This window comes from Solea solea, chromosome 14 (assembly GCF_958295425.1).
Source record: "Solea solea chromosome 14, fSolSol10.1, whole genome shotgun sequence".
Lineage (NCBI taxonomy): Eukaryota > Metazoa > Chordata > Actinopteri > Pleuronectiformes > Soleidae > Solea > Solea solea.
The window spans coordinates 9,297,432-9,310,775 of record NC_081147.1 but is presented as its reverse complement, the minus strand read 5'-3'; the positions used below and the strand labels follow the sequence as shown (position 1 = coordinate 9,310,775).

General features: G+C 41.7%; 1 protein-coding gene across 1 annotated transcript in view; it reads right to left on the bottom strand.

Annotated features, from left to right (window-relative positions):
- The window catches only part of gria1a (glutamate receptor, ionotropic, AMPA 1a), an 80,153-nt gene extending 67,762 nt beyond the window's left edge, over positions 1 to 12,391 (bottom strand). Inside the window, 2 exon segments of the mRNA XM_058649205.1 lie at positions 11,780 to 11,914; positions 12,067 to 12,391. Of these exon segments, the coding sequence (XP_058505188.1) occupies positions 11,780 to 11,914; positions 12,067 to 12,154 (223 nt within the window). The 5' untranslated portion in view covers positions 12,155 to 12,391.
- Positions 12,392 to 13,344: the final 953 nt, after the last annotated feature.

Sequence of the window (13,344 nt, the reverse complement as noted above, 5' to 3'; positions counted from 1 at the left end):
CCCTCCAACACAACATGACGCACACAGTGCAATCAGTCTCCTGTGCAGAGGACACAAGCCCAGGAGACTGAAACACAGATCTCTGGGATCTCTTAAAAATTACCCAAAATCTGCTCTGGAAAATATATTCAATGAATATGCACAGTGATAAGAGGTCAGTGAACAGCAAAGAGACAGTTTCATCCCGGGATAAATCTAAAAAATGTCCTGTGGACAGAACTGTAAATATATCCTGGACCTAATCATTCTTTTTCTTTATCTTATTAATTTGGACTCTTTTGAGACGTTGTACATGTTTGTTGTAAATGAACTTTAATGCAGTCCAATTCCAACAGAAAATGTACATTTATATTATGTACAAAAACTGATGCACAGTGACATTTGCAGGCTTTGGTCCTCATTTAAATGAGGAGACCACTATGTGTGTGTGTGTGTGTGTGATCGACCAAAGAGAATGTTGCTGAATTTTACATATTTTTAGTACTTACTGACTTTTTGTTTTACATTATTCAAATTTGGCAAGGTGGTTAGTATCACATTTTGTGAAGGGTTACAATGAGAAATTAACAATTTGAAAAACAGAATACTTATGTATTCAAGGAATTATAGAAAATATACATACACGGAAAATAAAAATGGATCCTTTGAGTTAAAAAAAAAAGATATTTGTGCGGAGTTATTTCAGCACAAATTCTTTTAAAGTTATATGCCAGCATGACAAACACTCTCAATCTATTTCAATTTCAAATATAATTCAATTGTGCAATACATGTATTATTGGTAGCTACTCTCTTTCAATCTGTCACACAAAAAATTGGAAACCAAAATAAAAACCTGACCAGCCAAACCAAAAGTTATTTTTAGGACAATCAGACTTGAGGCTTGTATGCAATGGGATACATTCTTTTTTGTCTATTTTTTTTTCAGCTCATCATCCGATTCGGCTCTTTAAAAGAAACATGCCCCACTTAATGCCAGGCATGGAGAATTTCAATACTAAAAGTTCATAATTAAAAGTTCACAAATGATTGCTCACCACTGCTCTGCTGCAAGTCTGTCCTTTTAATAGATTCAAATCTGCAGTAGTCCAGTGGATTTAGTGGTACGACTGTGAAATTGGTTTGGAGGAATTGTTAATTAGGATTAGGGCAGCACGTGGCAACAGGCTTATTAGCATAGCTAATTAGCCTAGCAATTAGCTTTAGAATTGCTAAAGCGGCAGTAATGCTGCAGCCAAGTTGTGAAATGACACTCACCAAGTGCGGGGATTGACCAAAAGTCCAGAATCTTTGTTCTTTGCAGTGATCAGCTCAGTGTCAGGTCATTCCCCACCAGAAGAACATGTCATGAATGAGGTTTGTCTCTCTGTGTTCAAAGCAGGAGGAAGTTGCAGTTGATTGGGTCACGGTGAGGAACAGGTTCAGCAGCTGATAGGTTGGCAAAACAGACTGGCAGCTGGAAGAGCCAACAGCTACATCATGCTGAATGGGGTAAAAAATCGCGGGCTAACCAAAACACATACCAGAGCAACTTATTCAATATTCTGGAGTGAGAAATCTGCTGCATTTCTACTGATATTTCGTACATTTCTTATCCAAACAACGTCAAAGTCAGCACTGCACACACTGGTGCCCTTAGTAAGTCACCTGCCAAGTTTGAAGCCTGTCAAGTGACACATCGGACAGCTAAGCAATAAACAGGCAGACAGACAGATGTTTCTTGCTTTTATAGATAAAAGTTGTTCTTGTTGCATATTCAGGAAAAGATGCAAAAAAGTTTTTTTTGAAGCAGACTGGGTTTTGCCTCACTGCTTTCCCATTTCTTTTGAGTGCCCATATGCCCCATGGAGTGATGAGCTCCAGAGAGGTGCACTCGCTGTTCCCCTGTATAAACAGCTTCAGCTCCTCCAGCTCAAAGGAGATTTAGAGCCTGTGGAAGTGCAATAAAACTGAGTTTATGTCACCGTGGCGAAGAGGAGAAACAATCATAGAGAATGTGGATGAAAAGAGACTGATAAAAAGAAAAAAGTAATAGTTGAGGCAAAGATGGAAACAAGATGATAAAAGGAGAATGTAGCAAGGAGGTGGACGGGAAGACACTATAATATTAAGATCCCACCACTGGGAGCAGCAGTGACGAGAACAGATGACCAGCCAACCGTTCCCAGATTAATGTTGGAGAGGGTTGGATACTCATGAGAGATTACATTAGCTGAAACACGGGGTAATGGAAGGTTAATAAGGATGAGCCAAAAAGCAAGCGTGTCCTGAAAATGTAGATGGGGGCAGACAGAAGGCGAAGCCGGTTGCGGTTGAGTAGAAGAAACAGGAGCATTAGTGCCTGTGAGAGGAGATGATAGGAAGACTGCTGCGCACAAAGAGAACAGATGCCAGCCTAGCAGTGGGAAATGGGGACCACACGGTGAAATCTAGATTTCTCCTATTTCCTCTAAGTAATAAAACAATGGCACTGCATCGCCTCATTAAATGGGTAATCGAGGGTGTGAGAGCACTCCCCTCAGCTCTGAACATCTCTCTCTCTCTGCCATCCTGTGTCATACTCTCTAACCCTCTCACACTAGGCCATTGTCACACCTCCTCCTCGCTGTTTCACACCACGCTTTCAATCTGGTTTGTCAAGGAGCACAGCCACATGCTGAATAAACGCTTACCTGGGCAACAGGTCAAAAACCCAGCCCAGACCAATTCCTTTCAGGGGGTACGGAAACTCCAATTATCTCCTTAACAATCATCCCTTCGCAATTATCTCCCCATCTGCGTATCAGTGTGGACAGGTGCAGAGGGACGGTCCCGCTCACACGCTTTCTTTTCCCTGACAGAGGAAGTGATGGAGCTTGATATGCGGAGGAGTAGGAGGTGGACACACAAGCTGAATGCTAATTCATGAGGATCGGCCGTCGAAAATTCCAGCCGAGCCACTGGGACATAAAGTGTTTTTGTGTCCAAAACTATCAAATGACCATTAATATATCAAAGACCCTGATGATGTCATTACAAAACAAAGCAGAATATTGTCTTGTTATAGAAGCTGGAACAGCAAAAGCAATCCTTTTTGATAAACAACTTCGAAAATGAAACTGACATTGATGCAAGAGCAGTACATTACTATGCTCTTGTGGAAATACCATAGATAAAATACTTACTACAGAATTATTCTATTCATTAATTTTCATTCATTCATTCACTCTCAACTCCTTTCAACTCCAGCTGACATCTGGCCAAAGGCAGGGTTCCACCATGGACAGGTCACCACAGTCCATCACAGAACCAACATACAGAGACAAACACAGGGAACATACAAAAAGAAAGGTCCTCAAGCACTAAACTTGTGCTAAGACTTGATTGGAATTGCAGTGTTTATTATGGCCTTTTTTATATATATATATAACCATAGACTGTATATTACACTATGATGATGAAGAAAACTCAGGGAAATCATTTTAGAAATGGTAAGAAACTGTACCAAAGTGAAATAAATTGATTTAATTGTTACCACATATCTTACTGCCAAAGAACATCTAATTTACAGTGTTTTTAGATTTGTTTCCAGAGTTACAATCCATGAGTATGAGTAAATGCTGTTTCAACTTAAATTATGGCAACAGATGTGGAAAAATCTGTCCACACGAGCTTAGTTTTATTTCCAAGGTGGAATTTATTGAGGACAATAGTTTTCGCTTGGAGAACGGTTGTGTCAACAGGTTTTTTGGCAAAAATGCAGAATATTGGTTTGCAAATGCAGCCCCATTTGCATTTACATCAAAATAATATCCATCCTGCTCTAATGCTGCAGTCACACCAAACGTGAAGAGAATTTAGGTTGCGTTGCATAGCAACTTTGGCTGCAGGATAATTTGTGTTTACTCCATCTTCTGTCCACTGATTGGAACTTGGAACTTGAGTGAGTGATGCAAATAGATATAAACATGACACAAACGACGTTCGCATCGAGAGCCATAATACAATCAGTTTCAATTTTGAGCACAGAGTTAGCGCTATAGCTAGAATAACTTGCAAACAGGTGTGTCTGTTTTTCTTTTTGCTGTTGTTGTTTTCTGTTTGTTGTCCTGTTTGGCAAGTAACTGTTGCAGGTCAGTTGTCTTTGTGAGCATCTGCTCTGCTGTGTGTGTGTGTGTGTGTGTGTGTGTGTGTATGGATGACAACAGCAGTCTTTGTTGTCATCGTAAGAGCAATTGCACTATGTCACACTGTTTAATATGCTTGTAGGCAGTGTTCCTCATTAAAGTACGCAGACACTCCTGAGATGTACAGTATGACATGAAAAAGGGACTCTGCTTCTGTCTCTACTGCAAAAACATGACAGCTGCCATCATCTGGTAATCGTCCCTCCACCCTGCAGCACGAATCCTGGGCCTCGTTCTCAAACACATTGTTTTCTAATTGCCAGCCCCACACGTCTCAGCTCAGACCTCCACAATTGTCATTACCTCCAGAGATGACAGATTTCTTTTAGGTTCTTGCACAGAGCCGGGATGAATACAGAAAGAATGAGAGCAGGCTGAGAAATACAATGAGAACAAACGGGAACAGAGTGGACACAGCCATCTGTAATGTTTGTGTGATTATTTGGAGAACTACAGGTGTTTGTGTTGCTTAGGGCTTTCTTCTTGTCTTCACAGCTGATTTCTCCAACAACAAGCTGCTGGATGGCTACTGTGGTTACATTTAAAGATTCAGTGTGTAAGAAGTAGTGACATCTAATGGTGAGACTGCAGATTGTAACAAACGGCAGACTCCTCTGCTCATCCCTCCCCTTTCCCATGTGCATCGAGTACCTACAGTACAGTGGCCTTTGCACACCAGAAAGGATATCATTCTTCATTTCCATAGCAAGTTGCATGCTCTGGGTGGTTTGTCCAGTTAGGCTGCTATGGTAACATGGTGTCATAAAAACTTTTTTTGTGACTACACACAATCAACTTCTGCCAATAAACCCTCCTAAATGTCACACACTGGACCTTTAAGTGGCTCTTAAAGACGGCCACATCAGAAGGTTATAGGAGATTAAATGACAGGTTGCTTAATTTCCTCTTCCTCTTTATCTCTTTCTTCACCCTTGCTGCATGCCCGTGTCACCTCTTTCTTTCCTTGGCAAAACACAAGTCAAGCTCTGTCTCTCTTCTGCTCCACACTCTATCTCTCCGCTGCTGGGAGAGCAGTTCTGGCTGATCTGCATTGATTGCTGTGGGCCAATCTCTATCCCTGGCACCAAAAAATAAATAAATAAAAAATTCTAATTCATCAAACCAGCACCTGCCAGACTGTAGCCCAAGAGAACTACCGTGACTTCCTTGTTTTTCTCCTCGACATGAATCCCTTTGTTTTCTCCTTGACAAATGACAGTCCTGTCCCAAACAGTCAGGAGGGAGTGGTGATCTGCTATCAGTCCGACTCAATAACACACTGAGCACATGGTAATCCCTCGGAACATGTCCTGTGGAAGTCAGTCAACCCAGCTGTGTTTCAATGACTGACAGTAGCTGCAGTCAAATGTTCAGTCTGCACTCACCTTCACCCTTTTTAACCTGAGCACCGCGATGGAAATGTGGGCAAAACACAAAACACGACAGCAAACAGACAGATTTCCTTTATAGTGTCTCTGAGTAATGAGTACTTATGAGTACTTGTATGCATTACAGTGCTCAGAAGAGCCAGTTCAATTCTCTCTTCTTCCCCCCCTGTGGGGTTATTATTACATATTTATGCTCACAGCTACATGGAGTGATAGGTTTGGATGTGGTGCATTAAATAATACATTAAATACATCAGCTCAAGCTTTCTGCCTTTCGCTTTGTGTGTGTGTGTGTGTGTGTGTGTGTCTCCACACTTAGATTCAGCTGATGTAGCTGGAGTTGTTTTTTTCATGCATGTGAAATGGTGGTTTTGGTTTATTACTAATTTGTTTTATATAGTTTTGGACACCAAACTTATTTAAAAGTATTTAGGGTCAACAGTCCAGAGCAGTGGAGATTGTGGAAAAGAGGTGAAGAAACGTGTTCAAGCTGGTTGGAATGGGTGGAGAAAAGTGTCAGGGGGTAATGTGTGATAAACGAGTATCAGCCAGAATGAAAGGAAAGATATACAAGGCAGTGGTGAGACCAGCGATGCTGTATGGTCTAGAGACAGTGGCACTGAGGGAAAGACAGGAAGCAGAGCTGGAGGTAGCAGAGATGAAGATGTTGAGGTTCTCTTTGGGAGTGACGAAGATGGATAGGATCAGGAATGAGTCAATCAGAGGAACAGCACATGTTAGATGTTTTGGAGATAAGGTCAGAGAGGCCAGAATGAGATGGTTTGGTCATGTACAGAGGAGGGATAGTGAGTATATTGGTAGAAGGATGCTGGGGTTGGAACTGCCAGGCAGGAGGTCTAGAGGAAGACCAAAGAGAAGGTTTATGGATGTAGTGAAAGAGGACATGAAGTTAGTTGGTGTGAGAGAGGGGGATACAGAGAACAGGGTGAGATGGAGGAGGTTGATTGCCCCTGAAGGGAGCAGCCGAAAGGAAAAGAAGAAAACTGGTTTATCGTTTGTGTGAGTTTGACCTCTTCAGGCTGTTAAAACATGTCCATCACTCTTGTTAACCATATAAAAACAGCAGTGAGGAAGTAGTACATATTGCCCTATTTGAGAGGTAACGTGTATGCACTGAAGCAGCATATCAGGAAGTCTGCTTGGTTAGTAATTCATTCTAGCTTTCAGACAGGTTTGGTTAACCTGGTTGTGTGTTTCAAACCAACCTGACTGCCAATGCTTTCTGCCCTGTCAGTCTTCTCTTTTAGGATGAAACAGCAATCACAAATTTGAGTGGCAAGTGCTTTACTCAATAAAACTAAAGTGAAACTTAGTCAAGCATATACTTCATACATTTAGTTTACTATATTTTTAGATTATATTTACCTTTTGTTACACCAGTTTATTTGAAATAATAGATTATTTGTATTAAATCTCCCAGTGTCGTAGAAGACACCTGAACTAACACGTGAAAACACATCCACACCAAATAATTGGCTTCGAAGCTGATGCCCCATTTCTTCACTGTTTGATGTGAACTGCGGTATTTTTTTGCAAAATCCTGCAGATGAATGTCAGGGAACAACGTGAGGAACTTGGAAAAGAAGTCATAGCATCCACACGCCTGCCTCTACAGCAAACTCTCTGTTCAAGATCTTTATGAGGCTGTTGTTATTCTACACAACTCTAAATTATAAGATTAATGACGCTGCGAAAACATGGCATTCCAATATAACATCTTGCCGTAATATAACTGAAATAAATTGTAATATTTAATAAAAATTACGGAATCTTTGCCGCAATTCGATTTGAGTCATTCTTGATTGACTAGGGAATAAAAACTGAGAGTAGAAAAATATATTGTGAAAGATTTTAAAAAATTTGCTCTCCCTTATTTCATGTCACATCTGCTAGTGGTGTTGTAAGTGACGGAGAAAGCATGAGATTATTTATTCCACATTCAGTTTGTCAGTCCCAGCACCAAACTTGCATGACAAAGAAAATCATCCTTCAATTAGACCTAAATGTTAATCTGATTAAAGCAGACAGATTTATATAGGTAGGTCATAGAAGTGAGTACATGACGTGTTTGATCTAACTGACCACTCTACACACTGTCTCTGCAAAGACTACAGTGCACGCACTCGCTCAGATAAATACCAATACCTCAGCTATAAATGTTTGTTTTCTTATCTTAAATCCAACAATGCAGGATTTGATTTACCTCCAACATTTGACCACCCCTGGACTTGACCTCTGCTTACACACTCTGTCTGTGACATAGACCTACATACATCGCATCATCCGAAAGTAATTCATATCTGTCCTGCAGGTCTGCCTGGAGGGAAGAAGCCCCCACCTCCCCCCTCCTCTCATCTGTGCCGTATTGATCAGCTGAGCAGACCTCCATGCGGTGCTTACTTCATTGATCACGGCTGCCTCATAGATCCTCTTCTAGTTCCCTTTAACTGACCCTCAGAGACCTGAGGGAAATACTGCCGCCTACATCACACTGACAACACAAATCGTCTTTTCCATGAACACTAATTAGTCCTAATGAAAGATTTATAATCAGAACGGCTGAACTGGACAGGAAATCAAACGTGAGTTATGGAATTATAGAGTTAAATTGCAATCTAACTTCAAATCCCCATGTCTGAAATGTTCAAGTTTGTAGCCAAGTTTAATATCCTACACAGATTGTTAAAAATAATAGTCATAAAAAATAAAAACAAAATTAAAACAGCTAAAAATGAAGTGAGTTTAGTTCACCATACACGTGTGGGATATCAAAGAGAAAAGGAGATATTGTAGGCGTGAGCCTGCAGGGGATTTGACATGAAGCTAGCGACTGAACCACGTCCTTATTATAAACCCAGTCAATAGCAGATTATGGTAATGTGATATCTAACTAAGGGGAACGGTGACTAATATTCTCCTTGTACACACAGCATCCGTGGCGGTTATTTTTAACCACTGGAAACGTAAAAAAGAGCCAGTCCTGCAAGAGATCACAGGCACATATAGAAAAAGAAGCATTTTCCATACTATTACAGCAGTTCTACTACGGTGTGTATCACTTGGTTTGCGTAGGTTGAAAGAAACCTATCTATCTATCTATCTATCTATCTATCTATCTATCTATCTATCTAACTTTTCCTTTTTTTGTCTTTTCCCAGCCTCCCACCTAACACCTCTGCCCTTATCCTCTCGCTCTTTGGGCAGGATGTGTGTGTGTGTGTGTGTGTGTGTGGTGGAAGGCCTTGCTTCAGGAGGAAGTGGCTGGTTCATAAGAGCCAGCTGATGAGTATCACCCTCATCCGGAAGCTCCATTCATCCCTTTGCACAAGGGCCCATTCACCCGCTGCCTTTCACCCTTGTGAACCCCGAGAGCCAAACTCACGCGCACTTACAGAGGTGAACTGTCACTCACTCAAGACATCCTACACAGATGACAGAGTGGGCACCCAGATGCACACACACACACAGCCACGGAGGCTGACTAAATACAAAAAACAGATCTAGGCTGCTTTTCTCATCTGCCTCTTTAAAAACAAGCCCTGGAGCTCTGATTTATTCCTCACAAATACGTCTCCATGGGCTCCACAGCCAAACACTCTTTCGAGCAAGTGACATGCGGCAGGGTGAGGTGTTGTTTTCGCCCTCCACTGTGAATCTTTCTGACATGCATTCACCACGGCCTGCCATCATATACCTTTGGACTGCAGTGACATGAGTGAAAGAATGAAGGAAATATATCAGATGTGATGGCATCACTCCGAGGACAGAGAAGAAAGGGGTGATGATAGCGACCACGTCTACTGGCAGTAGGTACAGTATGTTTCAGCCTGTTTTGATGGGCAAAAACAAAACTGCCAGAATCCGTCTTGAAAATATTGCATTTAAGTGTTTACGCTCGAGTGAGGTGGAAAGATCATATCTATAAAATGTGGATGCAAAATTTGAGCACAATGGAAACAATTACAACAGTAAATAAAAGTGGAGGTTTCAAAATCATGCTTTCACATTTCCCTACACTGGAAAAATAGAGGAAACGGTTAAAAGAGTGGGTGAGAGGAGAATGTGTGGATATGTGGACTGATGAGGAGAAGCACAACATTCTGCCACTTAGTGCAAGAAGCGAATATTACTGCAATAATTAACCAAACATGATCACATATCAACAGCTATGGTTGCTTTTCATTTATGATCAAATAATAATCAGGATAATGGATCTTTGTGAACATTTCCACCTCATACTTTTATGGAGTTTTAAACTGAGAATCAGATTAATTACAAAACAAGTAAAGCCCGTCAACAGGAGATGCCCCAATGAGTCGCTATTGTCCTCTAACAACCTACTGTTTAAGCTGTTGTCTCTCCACACGGACGCACGTTGTGACTGAGACATTAACCAGGTTTCATCCACTAGCGACACCATTGGAAACGTTCCTCCACAGCCGGACACTGGGATTCATGTCACATTCCCTTCTGAGCAGAGGACCATCACATTAATGAGGGTGTTTACATTTCATTACACAGCTCGGCCCAAGTAGCTTATGGAGGTGGGGGTGTGTGGAAATAATGGTTTCCAAATATTTTTCACAGCTATTATTACATATTCATGAAGTCAGCTCTGCAAAGACTGCACACCATGAAGCCAAAACTCTGGACATGATCACCTTCACCATGAACAGGTTAAGGAAGACGGTCTGCTCTGAGACGGAATTTTCTTTTACTGAGAGTGTTGGATATTCAGCGGCAACCACATAATATGAAAGCTCTGACTCAGAATGCCATTCCACCCACTGTACACTGTGCAAATCATGTTTTTTAGTCAATTATTTTCATTTAATTAGTGAGGCATGCCTAAAATCTGTGACTACACACACACGAGCCAGTGCAGATGAAGCAAAGATAAGTTATTTGAATTCCGGGCAGGCTTCTAAGTGGAGACGCCACAATCACTGTCGGACAGAAGTAAGTAAACGTCGGCCACTGAGGAAACGTCACACAGCTGGCAGAGAGACAGGAAGACAGTGTTGTCAGAGGAAATCTCCTTGAAGTCTGTGACTTCACGGAAATGAGTGAGCGAGGCACAGAGAGACTCAGAGGGGTTGAGATAAAAGATTCTCAAAGGATGGATTGCAACTGTCTGTCGATTATGTTCATAGTTGATTGATCTGTTGATTATTTTCTCTGTTTATCAACTAGTTATTTTGTCTATTACATGCAGAACAACGTGGCAAATGTTGAGCAGTGTTTCCCAAAACTCCTCAAACCAAAGCCAGACAGAATAGTCACTCTAACTGAATAAGCAATGATCAAATACGTTCATTTTGAATGACTGTGCCTCTGTGAGTGCAGAAATGACAAACAAGTAACAAGTTAGAGCTCAGGTGTGAGGATCCACTGCTCTGACTCTGAATGATAATTTCTACTTTTCTCACTGACCATATGTTGTGCAACAAGCTGTCATCTTCAAAACGATAATAAAGAAAAGTCATTATTTCACCTCACAGCAATTCATTATTATACTGTGAATCTGTCTGTTACACACAGCTCAGCCCTAAAAGTTAAAACATAGCTTATACTGAGCGCGCTCGCGTGCACGAGTCTGAAGATGGTGTGAGGACTGGGATGAGTATTATTATTATTAGTGTGTGTTCTTCCAGAGGAAAAAAAAAAGATAATCGGATTGTGGTCCGCGGCTAATTACAAGTGCATTTATTTTCTGCCTTTGTTCACATCACTGGAGAGAAATCGTGGCTCTGCGCTCTCAGCTGCCTCTGTTGTTTTTTTCTACCTCGGTTTAAAGATGGAAAGACGCACTGGAGTCAAAAATAAAAGAAACCTTTTGTTACATGACTACCCTCTTCTGCTTCTGCTGCTGCTGCTGCTGCTGCTTTGAAATCCCAGTGGCGTGATCGGAGCGCAATAAAAAAACACGCTGCAATCATGCAGAGGAAGAGAAATAAGTCCCACGCAACAGTTAATGGTCTAATCTAATAAAATATGAATGTGTTTGCAGTGTCAGGCCTTATCATGCACATCATATAAGCAATAATACCTTTATACTTCTATAGAGTTTCACTGCGCTCTTGCGCATGAGTGAATCAACAGACTGAGAGGAGGTGGAACAGCCTGGGCACACACACAGATCATGGCAACACAGAACACACACAGAGAGAGAATCATGTGTTTCTCTGTGAAATCTAGCACTTACATGCATATGTCATGGAGAAGCTGTTCCCCATCTTGACCATATCCACCTGCGGCACCAGTTTGGGGATGTCCTGGTGGTGCGAGAGGGCGAAGCGAAAAACCTCATATTCGTGCGATTCGGTTGGGAACAATCCTCCTGTTGAGCAGCAGAGACGCAGGAGTTGATGTTGGACAAAGGAAAACACACACACGCACACATTGATGGTGATAATAATAAAGACAAAGATGGAAAAAAAGCGACGCGTTAAAGTGGAAGGAAATGCTGGAGATGCGGCGCGTCATTCTCACCTATATTGATGTTACTTGGGAAACTTGAGCTTGAACCCAAGCACACCCCCAGTAAACTGGTGTAGAGGATGCTGAGGCTTCGCTGCATATTTCCTTTTGCATTGGCGAAGGGGAAGAGAAGAGCCGAAATCCACGCATAGGTTTGTCCGCGCGTCCGTGTGCGTGAAGTTAAATCCCCCGCTTCTCCTGCGATCGCCTCCCGTTAGAGCAGCATTTACTCCGACATCGATTCAGCAGCGGCGAGACAATTATCGCAATGGCGAGAGGAGGCAGGCTCCTTCCCCTCTCTCTATCTCTCTCACACTCTCTCTCTCTCTCTTTCTCTCTCTCTCTGCTGATGCTCCCTTGTCCTTGGCTGCTGTTGCATGAGACGGAGAATGACTTCAGCAGGAACCGCGCGCGCGCTGCAAGAAAATGCGCACCTCTTGACAAGCTGTTGAGCCTCAGTATCGATTTTAAAATCTATTTTTCCACAATGTGACGACGTGGTGTCACTAGTTTGCTGCTCGGAGACAGAATTCTCACAAGTTTAAAAAAAAGGCAAAATGAGACAGTGATAATATTCCAAAGGGAAGAAAAATGGAGAAAAAACAGTTTTGCACAACAAGTGTTGTTCCAACATGAAACAAAACATGTGCACACTGTGAACTGGAATATAATAGTCACTGCATTACCCAAACAACACGTATTTTTTGCAGTGTGCACCCTCACAGCGCTCCCACAGGTCCCGCACAAATCGCACGGGATTTCATGGGAGCCCATTCACAGCCCTGCTGGCACAATAGCCTACATTACTACATATCTGTGCTGTATATTTTAAAAATAACACACACACGCCCACGTGTAATTGAACACATGTTTGCACAACATTTTTGTTTGCCAAAATCCAAGGTAAAAATGTTTGGAAAACAATGTGGTGTGAAGTTTACCTTCAATTATGAACTAAAACAAGTATTTGATCCAGGTGATTACAAAAGAAAGGGCATGTGTTGCGTGCCTGTGTGTCTGTGTTAGTGTGAGAGAGAGGGAGAGAGAGGGGGAGAAAAATTTGGTTTAATGCTGCATTGCAACTTCTGTTGATTCGTTGTCCTCCTCTCAATTTCCAATACTTTTTAATAAATACTGTAATGTATAAATACTGGACTCCTAGTGTCCTGAACCTTAAAGTCTATGTAAAGTAAACATAATGTAATAATAATTCATTAATTAAAGCTGCAGTGTGTAACTGAGAATCACATTCATTTTATTTTGTTGTGATGTCATTATTCTGCCTACTAC